The following is a 15,640-nucleotide window of genomic DNA, read 5'->3' as shown; positions in this document are numbered from 1 at the left end:
CAACAATAAATAATTAGATATCAAAGTTATTGTTTCCCACTATTACACATACCGATGATATTTGCAGATTTTCCGCTTGAATTATAGTAAGGTATTATATATTCTTTCAAAGAGTGAGAATTTGAAACAAGATTAGCTGCATCATAGATAGACTATCTTTCCTATAACCGGAGATTATGGTGACCTTGGGGAGGACAATGTACGTACATCGTAATGAAGTTTCTATATACTTGCTCAAAGTAAAATGGAAAATACGTGCCAGATAGTATTTAGTAACGAGGTAACTCAGTATGAATTAATATCTGTACATCAAAACTTATTTACATAACAAAACTACAATTTATCTTGATCAACTACGCTGTATATGTTATATTTAACCCTTTGGATTGGACAGTAATATATCTGAGGCAAAGGACCAGCTGTGCGAATGATACAGGGGACGGCAGCTAAAAATGAATAATTTAACGGTAAGATCAAGCTTTTAATGAAAAGTTCCAACAGAGGCTGATTATTTTTATAAATTATGTAACTCAATTAAACATACTAATTCGAAAACCTACTTATCTCTGCTTGAGAGGCAGGTAAGGGGTAGTTATTGGAACTTGTTCGTTCATAAAACATTATAAATTTAATATTCGTTGTACATAAAATGTAAGAGCAAAATTTTGGCTGGTTTTATATTTTAATTCAGGTTTTCTCTCGTGGGCATGTGTTGAAAGTCGAGTGGAAGTTTGGCCTCATTTTATTAATGACAAAATATGATAATGTAACTCATTGCATTGTTTATACACCTTTCTTTAACTCGATGGGAGTTCAAATTTTTACTAAGCCTACTTTATCAGAACAGGAGTGTATTGTGATAGTAAATATTTACCTCAGTAAACAGCTAAATATCAAAGTTAGCTATCGTTTGTCTCTGAAAAATTACTATTTTGATATGTTTCATCATTAAGACATAATATGGTTTTATTTCACAGGGCATAACATATGCAATGCTTAAAGGTTGTGGAGACTGTGTACGTGGTTCTTTTATGTTGTTTCACCTAGACAAAGACATTAAGGAGAGAGCTGCCAGAAAGTCTCCAACGAAGGAAGCAAGGAGAGTGGATTCTCCTCACAGAGAAGCCAAAGCCAAAACAAGTACTAAAAGAGAAGTGTAAGTATGTGCTGTATGTAGTGAAACATGTAGTCTATTTTTTTACCCTCAGGATTGAACCTGGTATGTTTTAACACATGCATAGATATTCTTGATATCCAGGGAATCGTGTTGAGATGCCCAAGCTGAAGAGTTGGTTATTAAACGGTAAAGTGTAAAAAATTAAATATTGTGGGACCAAACGACAAAAATCTCACTGAAATCTCACTGCTTAAGGCTGTGTGTTCAAATTCAGACAGCCTTTGTTAGGGAAGATCAATCCAATTATGATAACATTCATAATGCCAGTTGATTATTCCAAACAGTTTCAACATGTATGAAAAACTGTATGTATGAACTTATTGTTCTGAAGTATTTCTAGCCATGCAGTTTGCATTGTCAATTAGAGCCTATAGCAACCAAAATGGTCACAGTTCCGAGTATAAAGAGTTTTGCAAATTGTAGAGGAGTATGAGAAATATATTTAGAATAATTAAGCGTGGAGAAACTAATTTGCAGACAGAAAGTATTAATTTGTGAAGTATTATGTCATGATAAATAGGTTTTTGCAAGTGACCATGCTCTAAAATAGTTTCTGTTTGAAGCATTATTTTCATACAGAAAACAGTATATCTAGGGGATGAAGGAAAGTGCTAAGCCAATCAAACCTAACAATTGTAACTCACTTCCAATGTATAAATTATAATACTGTCTGCCTCTGTGGTGGAGTGGTCAACATAACATGCTACAAAGCCAGAGGTTCCAGGTTCATCACCATTTCATTAGTTCATCAGTCACCCTCATTGTTGCACTTAACCCAAGGCATTGAAAAGTAACGTAAAATAACCAAATTAGAGATAGAATTTGGTAAAACTGTGAACACACAGGAGTGTAATTATAATGCAAAGAGCACTAAACCAACCTGCCTAACCTACTCACTCGCCTAAGTACACAAGAATGGCAAGGAAAAATCGTTATGCAAAAAAGACACAGTAAGTATTCAGTAAAACCTGCTTAATATGTGCGGTAAATGTCTGTTATATCGGAGACACATTTCTAACGCATATTTTCAGTTTCAAATGGTTCGTACTTACCAATTGTGTATTGCGGAACCTATTTCAAGGTGCCATTATGCTTTTTACACGAAAGTAACTTCGATTTTTCACATTATGAGTAATTCTTTTGGGTTCTTTCTTCCGTTGCGGAACATAGAATATTTCGCGCACAGCTGTGGATCATCACGCGTCGTGCTTGTGTTTTGTCAATTTGGAGTGGGCATGCAGTGTTGCAACCTTCTTAACCGAAAAATACGTACTTTCGTGTTCATTATGTCATCACAAACCATTGACGGATAGCTTCAAAAACCATTCCCGATAGCCCCAAAAACCATTGACTGATAGCCTCAAAAACCATTCACGATAGCCCCAAAACCATTCACGTTAGCCCCACGAACCATTTCCGGTAAGGTTAGGTTAGTAAGCATAGTTAAAAAATTAAAAAAAATTCTGGTAAAAAAAGGCACGTTTGGAAACACTTCTTCCTTTCGACACTCGCGCCATCTGCAGGTTCATAATGGAAACAATGGCATAATGTTGTCGCTTCGCACAAAAGGCTACTTTATTACATCAAAAGTGCTTATTTTCTGTTGTGCAGCATTCCATAGTGACAAAATACCTCCACGAAGTTTGATAAATGCAACAGAAACTCATTTCCGTAAGTAGTTTCTCCTGTCAATTTGAAGAAAAGTGTCTCCGATATAACAGACATTTGCCATATGTGCTTATTGATGTACAAAATGTTTCATGTATTCTGATGGTATTGGTATTTCACAAATCAAATTATATTACATGAGCTAAACAGTATTATATCAGCATAGGTTTAGAAGAAGTAACTAAATGCAAGTGCATGGTTAGTGTAACAACACATGTCACAGTTTGTGCACTAAATGCTGAGAAAAGACATGATAAAGTTATTATATGGTCTTCTAATATAAATGACTGGGAGAGATGCCCTAGTGAACATTGCATAGTAGTTGGCGTGGCTTTAGTGTGACATGTATTTTGCAGTGAACCGAAAATCCTGAAGAGGACTCTACAGTGCTGTGCTTTGAACGGTGGCGTCTTCTGGTGCAGCATACTCATCTTCGACTACTTGTTGCTTCCAGGCCTCAAGTGTCTCTTAACAATTATCTTCGACCAATCCCCCGGCATGGGGACCCTCATCTGGTACTGGATGAAGCCTTTCCTCACGTGGACATTCAGCGCCATCTGGGTCCTGCCTCTCTTCCTGCTTAGCAAAATTGTGAATAGTTTGTGGTTTCAGGTACGTGTTAATGTTTGCTGCTTTGTGTTTTGGTTTTACAACTTTCTTCAAACAACCATGTTGATATTAAAAATACTGAGAAATTAGAATTGGTCTGTGACTTTTCACATGTACGTGCACGTTTCCCCGATGGCATAATGGTAACATTCAGGGAGGTTGAACAAGTCCATTGCCTCCTCCCCCCCACCTCGAAATTGGTATGGTTCATTTCAAGTTACAAAAGAACAGAAAGCTTGTTATGTTTATTGTTAACAACAGAAATAAAGTTCAGTTAGTTGGTATTCGAACAGAATAAGGAACTAAACAATTTGTTAAATCGAAAATATTTATATTTAGGAATCTGATTTCGCATGATACCTTTCAAACCATAGAATAAATGTTTCTCCTTCAGCAAAATATGAATAATGTTCCCTTTTTTTAATTTAAAAAATGTGGTTTTATACAGATGTATAGAATTGAATTCATGTAGAAAATGTGTGTAAATTGTTGATATTGGAATTAAACAATTGGAACTTGAAACATTGAGTCCTAGCCTGGTTGCAGTGCTCTTTGTAAAATATCATATTCATTCACAAATTTAATCTAACCATCAAACATCCTCATGCTATTAGCCGAAAGTGGCCAAAAAACTGATCTAAAATAGATTGTTTAGTTAACTAAGTTTTTTGAATTAATACTTACACATTCAATATAAGTAAAGGCTTATTCCACACTAAAGTAGTCATTCTACTGCCAGTCAACAATATAACCTCAGTTTTTCTGACAAGGGACCTATTTGACTTCAAGGTCGCAAGTGCAATGTCTAAGTAGGACCATTCGAAAGCTTCAACATGAAACACTTTGACAGCAAAATTATAGCTGCTAATGATTCACCATGTGCATAGGAGAACGATGAGAAGTAAATCTACTGGAGGTGCAAAGGGCAACCTTCTACAGACTGTATGTGGTACACTTCACAAAATGTTCAAAACACACCTTTAACTTGTACTATGAGCAACAAATGAAAAATGATGCGTCACAGTGATCACAAAAGTTTGCTCCAGCAAGATCAAAGGCGAACTCCTTGGGGGTTGTAAAGCATTCAGGGCGATCAGCTAGGTACAGCGCATTCGGTTTAGCCTGAGCTCTGGCATGCGCAAAGCGGGAAATGTTTGTCGTCTGCAGAAGACGTCACGTGACTCATAGAAGCAGTGTTGCAATATGCAGAAGTTACAATTCTACTAGACATGAAACCGGGAGAAATTCGACAATTGTTCTACGAATAACACACTTGTCAAATTCGTCCACATCACTTTTAAATGTCTTTCTTCTGCGTGGTTTGTTAGGTGTTACTAATCCCTTCCCAGTTACTTTGTAGCGATCATTTTCATTTCAAAGTACGTACTTACTGACATATCAGTAGATGCGGAAACACGCTTTTGCACTTGTTTCACATTCAAGGTAAGACCACTGTCAGCTTCATTCTTCATAAACTTATGCATGTTAAGATAATTTCTCAACTCTGACTATGAATCACTTTGCTTTCTCCAACATTCATTCCAGTTTTCACCTCAGCTTCCGTTGAATAAAACACCCTAAGCAACACAGGTCAACAATCACCTCACTTGTGGTAACATGATACCCTTCCTTTCCTGGAGAGGAAGAGGAGGAGAGGGAGGATGCCTCTTTCGCCGAGGGGCTTAATCAATAGGGGTCTCACCGACAAAAATAATTCTCTTTCATTCTTTTCCATGAACTATCACCTTCTCAAACTGTCGCTTTTTTCTCTTTTTAATATAAATGCAGTAAGTACCGAACACACCTACCAATAAGCTATGAAATCAGAATATGGATATAGGTAATTGTTAAGGCAGTTAGCAACTCTGCTCTCAGTGGAACTCTTGCATCGTCGCGCTGACGGCAGGCTTCTGCGCAGCCGAAGGCCAGAGCTCAAGCTAAACCGAATGGCCTGTACCCACTCTTACAGAATGCATACTGGTATAATGTGACAAGAACTGATGGAAGGTGATGGCATGCAACCGAATATGTCATCTGCCACTTCCTTCTCACTATCGGAAATTGCTTGCGTCAGTTTCTGCCAAAATGTCAGCTTTGGCAATTGTCGCTGTAGGTGTAATGCAATGTTTACTTTGTTTAGGACTGCCATTGCTTTGTTTTGATGTCAACACTACTAGCTCTATCTCACAGTTGTGCTGTATGCTTCGACTTTGCCATTTGATTAAGTCTCGTAGCTGCACGTCCAACCCACATTCGGATACCTCTCTGTTGCCATTAGCAGCCAATATTGCACATGTGTGGTACACGTTTGGTGCTTTGAACGCTGTCAACACCATTGGGCGATCACGAACTTGAAGTCAAATAGGTTCCTTGTGAGTATTTGTGCTTACACAAATATTTTCTACTCTTCTCCTATCACATTGTTCGCTCTTCTTGCAGGACATAGCTGATTCAGCGTACAGGTATAGACGTGGGAGGCCCCAGTTACTGTCAAGTGTCAGTATGTTGATAGCTGACACGCTTTTTAGTGTTCTGGTGCAAGCACTATTTCTTGTCCAGGTATGTGTCTAAATTTGCGTGATCATTGTCTTATAGACATAAGGTTAAAACTCCTTTGAAACCAGGAAGTCAAACAGAAGAAAGCTAGATGTCCTAGTATCGAGGGTGTTTCAATTTTTAAACCTATATGTTAATTTCAAGAAAAAATGTTTGCAAAGCTTTATAAAAAATAGGTAAAGTGCTCCCCTGTGCTTAGCACTACGCCATGAAGGCATATAGGGGGTGTAGGGGTGACGCCCCACACTTTCTTGATCCGGTCGTGAGTGGGGATGATGTGATCAGCACCACGCCCCTGACCGCCTTTACCCCCCAGGGTTTCCCCTCAGGTACCCATGTTATTCAAAGCTTTATAAGCTAGGTTTAATAATAATTATTTAATAGCTATCCCCTCAACACACGAAATAATATGCAAATTTAGAAACCCACCAACCCTTAATAATACCCCAGCCAAAATTATAGACCCCCTAATCCTTGACTACTCTGGGTTGAAAATTTGAATTTAAGTTACATGTCTATTTATAAACGTGTGTGAATAATTTTTACATGTAAAGTTGATCTGGATTTTTCACCTTTGCCAGGAAAGTCATTTTCGAAAAACAGTAAGACATATTCAAAATTCTGAAAAATTCAATTTGTTTAGAATTCTTTCTAGAACATGCAAGTCATTCTTTGCACTCTTCGCTTTCCCTGTTGTCTAGATACCTGTGATAGAGATCATGGTCATGAAACTATCACAAATATTTTAGCAGATTTTACAAAGTAGGTTTTTTAAAAAAATTACTTCGTTGGTGCAGACCGTTAAGGTAATGGATTGATGTTGCCTTGTAATCTTTACTAACAATTCAAACATATTAGTGGAGAAAGCAAAAAAAAAAAAAAAAAAAGTTCTTTACTGCTCATGATGCTAGTGTGTCTCTCTCGTACACTCACAATACAAAAAATGAAAATTTGGTCTTATGCAGTTGAACCTGAGTTATATACATATGTCAAGGTGAAGAGAAAATATGTATAACTGAGAATCAGATTTAGATACCATGCCGCATCATTAGTGCATGAAAATAATTGTACTGCATCTATTTTTAGGTACAAGATACGGTATAATGCAGGTTATTTATGTTAAATTAACAAATCCAAAAGTTTGATTCTTCACATTACATTAGTGAACACTTTACAGGGGACACTATAGTTTTAGTGAACTGGAAAGGTGTAGAACTAGTGCAAAGTGGTGTAAGCGATGCCTAAATCTGCAGCTATTTAGTTTTATGTGGTTTAGCATCCACTTCCCATATGAATTTTACGGGAAGTGTTTCGTATTTGTGTTCTTGTAACGACAAGAAATGTATACTTCTGTGACAAATCAACTATATTTTATAGGGATGGAACCGATTAATCGGTACTCTATCGGTATCGGCCGATATAGGCATATCGGTGTATCGGTAAAATTACCGATTATTTTATCAATCCGATATATTGATAAATATCTTATAATTTAGTGCAAAATTCTGCCATTTTATTGTAATTTTTATGTATAATTTCCATGCTCTTCTTTCTTAAAAGTAATTGTCTAAATATTTAGCTTCTCTTGCACTGCAGTCACCTCAAAACACATATTTATTAAGGAGATCAATGAACATTTCAGGTTCTTCAATGACCATTTCTAATTTTATATCGGATCGGTAGAATATCGGTTATCGGTATCGGCAAATTTTATATCGGTACTTTATCGGTATCGGCCAAAATGTCATATCGGCCCATCCCTAATATTTTATGAAAAATAACACTGAATTACATATAAATGCGTTACTTACAAATAAGGTTTAATTAGCACATTTTTAAATTATAACTTTGGCAGGACCTACAGTAATTTATGTAAAACAGAATTACGCAGAGCTGAGTTACATATAAATCAGTCTCAACTGTACATTATCCACTCTTTGTTCCAGAGCATGCTAGTGAGTATGCTGCCAATCGTGCTGGTGGGGGAGTTGGTGTGCCTTGTGCATATGTGCATGCTGTACTCCCTCTACGCCTTCGAGTACAAGTGGTTCAACATGGGATGGGAGCTGCACAAGAGGTTAACCTTTATAGAATACAATTGGCCCTATTTTATTGGGTTCGGTTTACCACTGGCTGTGCTAACTGCTCTTCCATCATCGTATATTATCAGGTACGTTTATTTACCTATTAGTTCCACTTGGTATCATATTTTGGGGCATTCCACAAAACATTAGTCCTACTCCATGTAAATAATCAATATGGAAATTGTTTTTAATTGCATTAAGGTTTAAATGTTTGTGAATGAATATAATTTCCCACCAAGAAAAATTATTAAGCCGGCTTTAGACGAAAGCATTTCCTTTAGAATTTTTGCTAGCATAAATGCTATGTAAATGCATCCAAAAGTCAGACAGTAACTTTACACGTGAACATTTCATGTAACTTTTCGGCTAGCTTTTGCGATTACAATGTATGATACATACATAGAGAAAACTAAATATATGCTTACAGCCCGAAACCAAGTGTTAGGTAATAATCAAAATCTAATTATTGATAACAACTCGTTTGAAACAGTTTCCAAATTCAAATACTTAGGAGTAATATTAACAAATGAAAATGATATTAAAGAGGAAATAAAAAGTAGGCTTAATTCAGGAAATGCATGTTACTTCTCTCTTCATAAACTTTTGTCTTCTCGTTTAATATCTAAGAAACTAAAAGTTAAAATATACGAAACAGTAATTTTGCCTGTAGTATTATATGGGTGTGAAACTTGGTCCCTTACATTGAAAGAGGAACATAAATTGAGAGTATTTGAAAATAAGATCCTTAGGAAAATCTTTGGACCTAAAAGGGATGAGGAGACAGGTGAGTGGAGAAGGTTACATAATTTAGAAGTACATAATTTGTATTCATGTCCAGATATTATCAGAATGATTAAATCAAGAAGACTTAGGTGGGCAGGCCATGTGGCACGAATGGGAGAGGAAAGAGGAGTTTACAGGATTCTTGTTGGGAAACCTGATGGTAAGAGACCTGTAGGAAGGCCAAGGCGAAGATGGAGGGACAACGTTGAGATGGACCTAAGGGAAATCGGTTGGGATGGAAAAGAGTATATAGATCTTGCTCAAGATAGGGACAGATGGAAGGCCTGTGTTGCTGCAGCCATGAACCTTCGGGTTTAAGAAGGCTAGAGAGCTGGTTAGTTAGTTAGTTACGTTGTTTACATCTCATGCAGCTGCCATCACAACTGCGCTCGTGACCTAGAGGTCACTTCTGAATGGTTATGCTACAAAAAATGCTACGGAAATAGGATGGATCCTATCCTTGAGAATTGCCATGGCATCTGAAATGCCATAAGATGTCTCACTTTACATAGTAGCATTTTGGTCATGGCACAAATGTTAAGAAAAATGCTAAAGAAAATGCTTTCTTCTAAGGCGGGCTTTAGCATTTGCAGCCTATATGCTTCACAGACAAATGAAGTCAGACTTTGCTTCATTTTTAAATCGACATACACACACAACACATTTTCGTTAATGCATTCAGACAGTGTCACCATACTAAATTGTTTTTTTCATTCATTACCAGACACCAAACAGTACTTCATAATTCTATGGAATCAGTTCATTCTGAATATTTTAATACAATCACAAAAATATGTAAGATAGAGGACAGTTAACACTTACCACAAACAGAAATAGTAGAACATGTGTAGAACCTTACATTTTATGTGTGAATGTCACACACGTATCACTGGAATGCCCCCTTTGCATTAAGCAACAGTTTTAAAACTTGGCCTGCCTGAGCACACTGACTTTTCTTGGCAGGGATAAACCAATATGAATTTTTTTATTGAAACCAGTGAAATAACGAATATAAAGTGCAAAATATTCGATGAAGTCCCTGAATAGTTTATCCACCTCGTTAATTAATGTAGGTAACCGGATGATTGCAACAGGTAATAATAGTATTATTTCTCTTGTAGTCTACGGTTATTACAAGTATAAAAAAACAGTTTTTTGTTGTGACGTTTCAGGAGAACACACGCTCCCTTCATCAGACATTTACTTTTAGTTTGACTAAAGATACAGTTATAACAATGGTTAAGAATTTTTTAAACAAAAAAAAATCAGTTATACAATGGATGTTGTCAATGTTGTAATATAGCAACTTAACTGTGAAAACAAGCAGTCTGTTTTATTTTTATTCCAGATAAAAATTTTGATCACATTATTTTTTTATTTTAAAAATTATGAATCCCAAATATCATCAGGCAATTCAAAATCATCATTGCTTTCACAGAGTTTCTTGATGTTTTCTGTTACATTAAATTTTAAAGATGGTGGCTTACTCCATTTGTAAAAAAAAGAAAACTCAATACTGGATCTATGTTACCATTTTCATTATTTAATATATTCCAGTGTTCTTCTGCAATGAACTAAGCTTCCCAGACATTCAAATCTATGTTTCCCGTCATTCTTTTTAAAACCCTTCTCTTTTTTAATCAAATGCTTCTCTTCGATGATGTGAGCTGACTTGTTCTTGGGTTTAGATTTATAATGTCCAAATCGTGTTCGTGCCATCTTATTGCCATTTTCCTTGCTGTTTGTCCTACATAATCCTTTGCAAATGAACAACTTATATTATATATTCCTGTGGTTTCCACATCTGGTAGAGAGTTTCTCATTTTGAATTCATTAAATGTACATTCAAAACTTCTTTGTGATCTAGAAACAATTTTGAAATTAAATCTTCTAAAAAAAATTTGCAATTTTATGTGAGAATCCCTTGTGGAATGGAATGCAAACAAATTTATTTTCAACAGATTCTTCATCTTTGTCCGTATTTCTCTTTTCCTTTAGTTTTCTTGTGACTTGTTTTTTTGATTTGTTCTGTTAGTGTGAAAGCAATTTTCTTTTGCTATATTAAAATAAAATAATTCTACAATGCAAGCAATGTGTACATACAAGAAAAAAAATAATAGTATTATTGTTAAGAGGGACTTTTGTTTCTTTAATGGCTAAAATTTTTCAATTTGCTCAATGTGTACACACTGTCTTGAACTTAGAAATACTGTTGCCTAATATCCTTTGCATATATTTGATTGTATTCTTGTCTCTTGAGAAAGATGTATGTGCAGTATTGGCAAATAAATTTTAACTGATAATTCCCCATAGCATTGGCTTAGTCCTAACTTTTAGTGTTTTTGTGAAGATGATTCAATAATATTCTAGCAGTTATATCTCATGTGGACCAATGCCATGAATTTAATTTTAAATTACGCAATCAGCTAACTGTCCTTTTTCATAGTCATCAATCTTGCAGTTATTGGTCGAAGTGTTAAATATTTCTTGCTGAATGTTATATAAAATAGATTTTAAGTAAAACTGGCAATTTTTATTTTGAGTAAAACTCCACTTCTGTTAGTAATGTTCATTTTTTGTAATAATTAATTCTTAAGCATCTATATGTTAACAAAAGACGAAGAATATAAGTATAGAGTGAAAAACATTTTATAGTTTTGCTGAATATGACTTGGATTTTGAAAAGTTGAATTTTGGGAAATATGTTATCGAAAGTCAGAAAAATCATGCAAGAAAAGAAACCCACCTCAGGTCCCGTTATATTTGCCATGAAAATGTGAGTACATAGAGTTTGGAAATGTTGCTTTTAGAATCACTAACACCAAAATTATTATTAATTTCTCTTGTTTCAGTGGATGTGTTTTCTCAATAGTGTTTCCATTGTTGATTATTAGCGGCAATGAAGCAGAACCCATCACAGGAGTCTGGTAAGGAAATATATATTTTTTTTAACCTAGTTTCACTTTTGTTTGCTGATTGATTTGGATTACTCTGCTTTTCTGCCACTTTTGGCGAATCACGAAGATGATGAGTGATGACACGATGAAATTGATTAAGGGGCACTCGCAAAGGACACTGCCTTTCTGAAATACCTGAAGAACTCAGTTTTGTCTTACCCAAAGTCAATGTATGTCTCATCAAGCACTTTCTGTGCCACGGATGACCCAGGAACTACAATGAACTGTCAAATCAAATGTACATTTTTCACATGAAGCACGTTTTAAAAAGTTGCATAACAATTTGAAATTCACTTTTCGGTTCTTTTTTAATTCTGGGACATTTATCTAAATGCTGTATTTTGAATTATTTGTTAAATAAATAATAATTGAAGAAAGAGTTCAGGTTGATTCCAGTCCAAGGCTACTATGAATTGTTTTAACAATTTGAAGAGCTTCTACTATATTAAAAAAAAAAAAAAACAAATAAAAACTTTGTATTTTAATTTAGTATCTAGGAAGCATATGTTTAACAGTTGAGATAATTTTTCGGGTTTTCTTATCAGAATCTTCGTTTGTTTCAGTGACTACCCCCTTCAGTTGTTTTCGCCTGTCATAGCAATTGCAAACACTTTGTTCAACAAAACAATCCGTCCGAGAGCAACAGAGATCCATGGCACGAGAAGGTGATACACTTCCCACCTTCTCCACGCAGCCACGGCTGCTTCTCCCAACACAGAGTTATCTCTGGAAGAGTGTGATGTGGAGGTTTGACTTTCAGTTTTTTATATCATGTAATACGTGGTGAATTTGTATGTATGCTTGTACGTGAGCTCGGGTGTGTATTGTGTTTGAGTTAGGATGCAATGGCCAATATGTGAGCTATAAATAGAGTAAATATTACCAAGTTCTAAATCCAGGGGTGTTTTGTATAATGTATAGTTATGTAACTGAACACTAAGAGGTGCTTTTTTTTTACAAAAAAAGTTTAGTCATAATGTACGAGGTTTGTTTAAAAAGTAAAATAGCTACCCTCGGTGTTGCATAAAGAGGTCCATCGTTTCAACTGCTGCATTATATCACATTGGTAGTCTTTGTTATTTGTACATAGGTGATTAGATAATTTTGTAAGTCTGAATCTTAGTCATTTCTTTTGTGTTTGTGTATATTAAAAAGTTACATCTTGAACTGACCTCGTATGAACAAGACTAGTGTTTTTTGCGTACCAAAGTAACTCAATTCTGGCACTGAAGTGAACAATCAACAATGACTGCATTATTGTACATAATATTTTTTTGTTGATTTACAAATGAAATGTAAATTTATGACATTCATTGAAGAAATATTTTTGTAACGAAGCTCTTCTTAATTGCGAAAGATGGAAACTAGCATTGTGAACGATTTTTTCGTGTGGTAGATTAATTCGTGCTCGATTATATGTTGGAAGAAATGTTGCTTTTTGTGGAAAAAGGCGGAAAGATTGTGACTGCGTTGTGGAATTGTATATATTGTTTTCCCCTTATGCTAGTTTTTTTGCACTGTGGCATATTTTTAAGAAATAAATTTTTATAAGAGACCATCATTATTGTTTAATTAAATATTGTTTAATGTAGTTCTCACAACTAAATTTCCAGGCACATCTTAATGTCCATACTCATATTCTTACCTAAATTATGACTAACGTTTTAATTGCAGAATATGTACAACGGGAAAGTCATTCAAATAAATAAACATTTTCAGCAAATAAATGAAAGTGTTTCCTGTAAAAATTTGACATGGGAGGAATTATAGCTTTTCCCCATGGCATTCTGCCAGTTGCCAACATTTTCATATTTGATTTTTTCATTGCCCACTCCACATTTGTCACGTAAATTTGCTAGGTGACTTTCGCAACCATGGAAAATAGTGATCACATTCAAATCATGGAACGTGGCCCCATTTTTTGTCGTGTTCCAGGGATTATTCTCGTTTGAGAAGTAATATCCTTATTCAGATTTAAAAACATGCAGACACATAGAGAGAGCGAGTGTGTGTGTGCATGTCTGTTATTTGTTGAACATGTCGTTGTTTTTTTCATGGAATTGTCAATCTTAGTAAGGCAATTTACACAATCACATCACTCAAAATAGCCTTAATGTGGCTACTCGTTCGTAATCTGTCATTTGCATGTACCAGCATGCTGACTTGAGTTGAGTTTTTGCTTTAAGCCCACTTTATGCACAAAAAGGCTAATCGGGACTAGACCTACAAAGTGGGACTCAAACCACCATGCACCTCCACTGGGTATCGAACCCCTTGATTACAAGACGACGACGTTACCACTTGCGATATTTCATAGCCTTAATCAATGCATCGGTTTGAGTGCTGCAAGAATGTGTCACATTGCACACCGAAAGAGCAGGCTTTAGCTTAGCAAAAGGGTAACATTCAAGTTTACATGACCAAGATACATACACAACCAGTGTCTTAGAATGAAACCTGAGAGAAAGAACAAATTGAATCATATTTTATTTAGCATGAAGTGACTAGCCGTGTAACAGTGTGTATCCTGGGTGGCACAATTAAAGTTGCCTTGAAGCAACGGATTGCTCAGAAACTTGATATAGAGGCTATGCGAGCAAATGCTGATGAAAAAAATTAGTTCAAATTTTCACCACCAGGTTGAAATGTGACGTTATCCACTAGTAATTTGAGTTTGTCAGAACAGCAGTGTTCAATATGAGCCCTGTCGATGTGGACGACCCTTTGGAAGCGAAAGGCAGCATGATCAATGGTCGGATGAAGTGTTTCCCATGATGTTCACTGTGCATCAGATATGAGTGCCACATTTTGACCTGGTGGCCATTTGACCATCATTCGCTTCCCCAGGGTCTCCGTAGCCTCTATACAAAGTGTCACGGCAATATGTTGCTTCAAATGGGCTCCAGAAGGTTCTGAGTAGGGAAACTATTATTCTATGCACCAGGTATATCTCCCTCTCTCTCTCTCTGTGTGGGGGAGGGGTTTTTTTTTTTTTGTAAGCTTCACAAAGTCCTGAGGAACCAGGATGAAACACAAGTACATGAATAAAAAACAGTTAAGTAACATCTATGAATTATTTTGTAATACCAATATGCACACGCACACCCCATTGATGGCACCAGACACACACACACGATACGATGGATGCGTTCCAAAAGTAAACAAAACGAAAGAAAGTAACTGGACTCGTGAAACCAGTTATTTTACAGACTTATGGGACACAGTAGACGAAAGCGCAGGCGCAGCATTTTGTTTATAGAAATTTTCCAGCAGAAGGCATGTCCTTCTGGCAGAAATAAACTCTGCTTCGAACACTGTTACTCATTTTAATCACATTGTAGGAAGAGTTAAGGCACACTCATCTTGTGCATGTTGCTTCATATCACTCTCTGTTAAAATTACAGTACATTTTCCAAACTAGTGCAGTTTGAAGCATTGTATGCGAGCAGTAGACGATTCTCACTGAACAAACCAGTCTCCTGGCCTGTGCGTTTGGTGAACTCGTTCTTTCACGAGATGCACAGAATGAGACTTTCGCGACAGCACAATGAACCTCACGAAATGCATGGAAGCACTTATGGGACAGCCAGTTACCATAACTCGTTTAACACGTTAAGATCGTGCAACTTTCGGAACAACCCCATTAATTACTATCTGAATGTCTAATATCAATAGTTATTATTAATAATAGCTACGGAAGTCTATATTAGTTCTTTGAATCCAACTACTTTTACAATTTAATATTAGAACACCACAATGTAGACTTTTTCAATAACTATTCAGATTTTTATCAATATAGATAATTA

At 35.9% G+C, this 15,640-nt stretch overlaps 1 protein-coding gene across 1 annotated transcript; it reads left to right on the top strand.

Moving 5' to 3' along the window:
* The first annotated feature begins 216 nt into the window (after positions 1-216).
* On the top strand, positions 217-13,392 carry tank (EI24 domain-containing protein tank). Its single transcript, XM_083137570.1, has 7 exons — positions 217-467; positions 978-1,156; positions 3,202-3,457; positions 5,894-6,013; positions 7,957-8,180; positions 11,730-11,804; positions 12,398-13,392. The coding sequence occupies exons 1-7, from the start codon at positions 453-455 to the stop codon at positions 12,501-12,503; spliced, it is 975 nt and encodes a 324-aa protein (XP_082993696.1). The 5' UTR covers positions 217-452; the 3' UTR covers positions 12,504-13,392.
* Positions 13,393-15,640: the final 2,248 nt, after the last annotated feature.

This window comes from Lepisma saccharinum, chromosome 16 (genome assembly GCF_977018435.1).
Source record: "Lepisma saccharinum chromosome 16, izLepSacc3.1, whole genome shotgun sequence".
Classification (NCBI taxonomy): domain Eukaryota; kingdom Metazoa; phylum Arthropoda; class Insecta; order Zygentoma; family Lepismatidae; genus Lepisma; species Lepisma saccharinum.
Note: the sequence above shows the minus strand (reverse complement) of the source record. Positions and strands in the feature narration are given on the sequence as shown.

Bases quoted from the DNA above. Each gene is read 5' to 3' on its own strand.
- tank (XM_083137570.1), top strand. The intron at 6,014-7,956 runs GTATGTGTCTAA...TCTTTGTTCCAG, and splicing joins AAGCACTATTTCTTGTCCAG to AGCATGCTAGTGAGTATGCT. The intron at 11,805-12,397 runs GTAAGGAAATAT...CGTTTGTTTCAG, and splicing joins GAACCCATCACAGGAGTCTG to TGACTACCCCCTTCAGTTGT.